Here is a 4,035-nt window from a genome sequence, read left to right as displayed (position 1 = left end):
CATTTTTTTGTTGTTGCCAACTCTAGTCTTTATAGACTAAACTGTCTGAACTTGAATTGAACTGAGAAGTTGCCTAATCATGTTGACTTAAATTACTATTAAAAAAAGATCAACGTAATACTGTGTGGACTATAGATGCACTTGATATATGGTAGCTCATCCCGCGTGTGCCAGGTAACACAGTTTTCACTGCTTTCCCGGCGCACCAGGCAAACTAATCAAGTGTGCCTTCACTGATACTACTGTTAGTCGCTCTGGATAAGAACGTCTGCTAAATTACCAAAATGTAAAATATGTCCATCAAAATGCTTTCCTGTCCACATTGGGTGTTGGAGGTTCTATTTCATTATTTCTGCTGTAGCCAGTCCAATCCCACGCAACTAGAGGCGGGACTCACCTCTGAACCCCTTCCGGTTTATCGCATGCTTCCCCTTCAATTTAGCTAGCTAACATATCTGAAACATAATATATAGACAACGTTAGGAGTTCATAACACACTTTGGTTCCATAATTTATACATTTCATTTATACATTGTGTCGGTCGAAGAAAACATGAATATTCGCAACGCGAGGGTAAGTGAGCCGCCGAGTCGACCATGCAATACTGTATTAGCTTGCTAACAAACGTTAGCTAGCTACCTAGCCACCCATCCCTAATAATAACAATGCAAGGCTTTGTGATAGCTCCACGTTTGCTTGTCAAGTCAAACTGCTGCTAGCTTATTTAGCTACTACGTAAATTGATTGCTACTATGGTAGCTAGCTGGATACACAGTGAACAAGAGTAGCCAGTTCAACTTCAAGTGTAGTTACGTTAGCTAGCTAGTGAAGTTAGTGACATTTGGATTGAATCAGTGTCCAGACATGACATCTCTCTGGTTGTACCTTTTCTCACGTGTATTAGTGCCATTGTTTCAATCAGTGTCCAAACCATTGACATGTCTTGTTCTGTTTTCTCAGCCGGAGGACCTTATGAACATGCAGCACTGCAACCTGCTGTGTCTCCCAGAGAACTACCAGATGAAATACTACTTCTACCATGGACTGTCCTGGCCACAGGTTAATATGGCATCCTCTTCATCATCAGACATCTCCATCACCACTTCATTCATATCACTTGAGTCAAGTCATTGTTCTTGCATTCAATCAGGCAAAAAGTAATCTAACTCATCAAGAGGAATGAGAAACATTTGATTTAGGTCTAGCTAGTTGTTAATAGATGCCTGTGCATCTAACATCACCTCTTTGTTCATCTTTCAGCTCTCCTACATCGCTGAGGATGAGAATGGCAAAATAGTGGGATATGTTTTGGCCAAAATGTGAGTATACCTGAACTACAGAGCTTATCTCATGCCATTGTTTGTCAGTGTCTATCAAGCTCTCACTCTTTGTGTGGCATATAGGGAGGAGGATCCAGATGATGTCCCCCATGGTCACATCACATCCCTGGTGAGTCTTGGTTCTGTACTGTTCATTGTAGTACTTTATAGCTTCAACATGGGATAGGCAGTAGGCTATGGAGGAGCTTGGAGAAGGAGGAGGGGACCTCTCATCTGCAGCACTTGTCAGGTTGTTTAGTTGCGGTTGTTGAGTGACAGGAAGGATTGTTAACAAATGTATGGATTGTGTCTGTCTGTCTCTCAGGCTGTCAAGCGCTCTCACAGACGTCTGGGTCTGGCTCAGAAGCTGATGGACCAAGCCAGCCGAGCTATGATTGAAAACTTCAACGCCAAATATGTCTCACTTCATGTCCGGAAAAGGTAGTGCAGTGTGCTGGATGTCTGTGTTGGACTTCAATAAGATGGTTCCATTTCTAGTCATTTGTATATTGCTCTTTGATAAGAATTTCCAGATTAGTAGTTGTAATGGAATGCTAAATACATATCACTCTCCTGTTGTCTAGAGAAGTATAGACGAAAGATCATTTGAATACAGTGAGACATTGTTTTTCAGACCATTCTTAATGTGACTTGTCTGGTTTTATCCTGTTGATCTCTATCTGTAGTTTTTTGGTTCACAAAGCACTTGAATTGCATCCATTTCATGTTCTCCTACTGCAGTAACCGAGCGGCCTTGCACCTGTACTCCAACACACTGAAATTCCAGTAAGTAACATGGAGCTCCTCCTAACTTGTTTAAACAAACCCTCCTAAAGCAAGTGCTTTTGTGAAGGTAGACGTTGCATGTCAGCCTCCTAGTCAAAGTGAGGTTGTCTCGGGAACTGTGGAGTCATATTCCCTACTGATACATCCAAATGATGGTCTCTGCTGCAGAATTCAAATGTATCCAGGCGTTGTTTATTTAATTTATTTTTCCCTTCTTTAACCAAGGATTGTTTGCAGTGCTACAATCACGATCAATGTCCATGTGTAATGTGTTTATCCTATTCCCCACTCACATACTAATCATTTTCATTAATCTCCATAGGATTAGTGAAATAGAGCCCAAGTACTATGCAGATGGGGAGGATGCCTATGCCATGAAGAGAGACTTAGCTCATATGGCTGATGAGGTGAGTTTTAACTCCTATCCTTCTTTCCAGCAGCATGGCTTGATAGTGTTTTGTATACAGTGGCTCCTCTCTGCCGTGAGGGTAAGGTCAACCTTTCACCAAACCATTAAGAGAGACACCTCCACACACTGCAGTCTTTGTTTACCAATACTCTACATGGGAGCATAGATTAGTGTCTCTTTTTATCATCGGCGGGAACATATGTGGATATCCAGAACCTGGTCAAAGCTGCATTCTGACCAAGTGTGTCTGTTTCTGTCTATAGGTCCCACAGTTGAGGAAGCCAGGAGTGAAGGCACTGGGTCAGGAGACCCTTACGGCTACGACCACACTCGGTGACCAGGAGAAAGAGGGAGAGAGGGACAGTGGCGGAGAGAGCAAAGAGCTCAGTGAAGTTAGCGAAGCAACAGAGAGCACAGACGTCAAAGATTCATCCTCCGATTCACAATGACTCTGACATCTTTAGTAGCCATTTTTAAATTTCACCATGAAAGTTACTTACTACACTTTTTATCTCTTTCCAAATAGGAAAAAACAGATTTGGCTTCAGTCTTCACCCAGTGTTTGTCTTCAACTATTCACCTCAGTTACTTTGTATATTTTACCTTTACAACATACACCGTACAGTAACATATTTTACCTTTACACCATACAGTAGTATATTTTACTATTACTGTGTTCACCCTACAGTAATATATTTTACCTTTACAGTGTACACCCTACAGTAATATATTTTATCTTTACAGTGTACACTGCACAGTAATATATTTTACTTTACACCGTACAGTAATATATTTTACCTTTAGAGCATACACCGTACAGTAATAGTTTTTTTCCCATAACTTTCTCTGTTGTCATTAGTGACAAACAAAGCGAATTGAGAACTGGTTGAAAGGAATGTTTTTGGAACTGGAATGAAAGTGGATTTTGAGCTAAAATTCACGACTGGTTCCACAAGTTTTTTTTATTATATTTGATGTTGTCACTAGCACTTCACCGTCGGCCACCCCACCCATAATCTACACATTTTGAAAACATAACCAGTGTTTTTGGATGTGTCTAAATCAGGTCTGTTAAGTATTCTTCAAAATAAAAGTTTTAAGTAATACATTTTGTAGTGTATTTCTTTGTGTACTAGATGGCCAGTAAAATGTAACAAAATATTTTGAGAAATTCTCAGTGACCAATAGGTCACTTTTGCGTTTTTGCAACCAGCACTTATAAACGAGTCTTACATTTTGATTGCTGCTGGTAGAAATGTAATGAATAGAGCTGACAAAGTCCATATTTTACTTGACTGAGAAGCATGTGTTGCACAGAACAAACTTAAGCATGCAGGTCTGTTTCTTTCTTCAGTAGAACTGACCAGACAGACAGAGATGCTCTGGGTTTGTTCCTATTGTATCTATCACCTTCACACATGTGTATGTAGCCTGCCTTGTGGCGCTATCTTTCTCACACACATTTTAAGAGGTGTTGAAGTACATATAATGCTGTCTTTAGCAGGACGTCCAGATTTAAAA

General features: G+C 40.5%; 1 protein-coding gene across 1 annotated transcript; it reads left to right on the top strand.

Moving 5' to 3' along the window:
• The first annotated feature begins 349 nt into the window (after positions 1-349).
• On the top strand, positions 350-3,620 carry LOC106572706 (N-alpha-acetyltransferase 10). The gene is made up of 8 exons (XM_014147111.3): positions 350-573; positions 961-1,059; positions 1,261-1,319; positions 1,404-1,449; positions 1,645-1,760; positions 2,061-2,105; positions 2,428-2,512; positions 2,778-3,620. The coding sequence occupies exons 1-8, from the start codon at positions 553-555 to the stop codon at positions 2,961-2,963; spliced, it is 657 nt and encodes a 218-aa protein (XP_014002586.1). The 5' UTR covers positions 350-552; the 3' UTR covers positions 2,964-3,620.
• The last annotated feature ends 415 nt before the right edge of the window (positions 3,621-4,035 follow it).

The sequence above is a fragment of the Salmo salar genome, chromosome 15, assembly GCF_965601325.2.
Source record: "Salmo salar chromosome 15, fSalSal1, whole genome shotgun sequence".
In the NCBI taxonomy this organism is placed as follows: domain Eukaryota; kingdom Metazoa; phylum Chordata; class Actinopteri; order Salmoniformes; family Salmonidae; genus Salmo; species Salmo salar.
Note: the sequence above shows the minus strand (reverse complement) of the source record. Positions and strands in the feature narration are given on the sequence as shown.

What these genes read in the sequence shown, in the direction of transcription:
- LOC106572706 (XM_014147111.3), top strand. Translation starts at nt 553, where the DNA reads ATGAATATTCGCAACGCGAGG. An exon ending in GGATATGTTTTGGCCAAAAT is followed by an intron (nt 1,320 to 1,403) that starts GTGAGTATACCT and finishes TGTGGCATATAG; the next exon opens with GGAGGAGGATCCAGATGATG. An exon ending in TCACTTCATGTCCGGAAAAG is followed by an intron (nt 1,761 to 2,060) that starts GTAGTGCAGTGT and finishes CTCCTACTGCAG; the next exon opens with TAACCGAGCGGCCTTGCACC.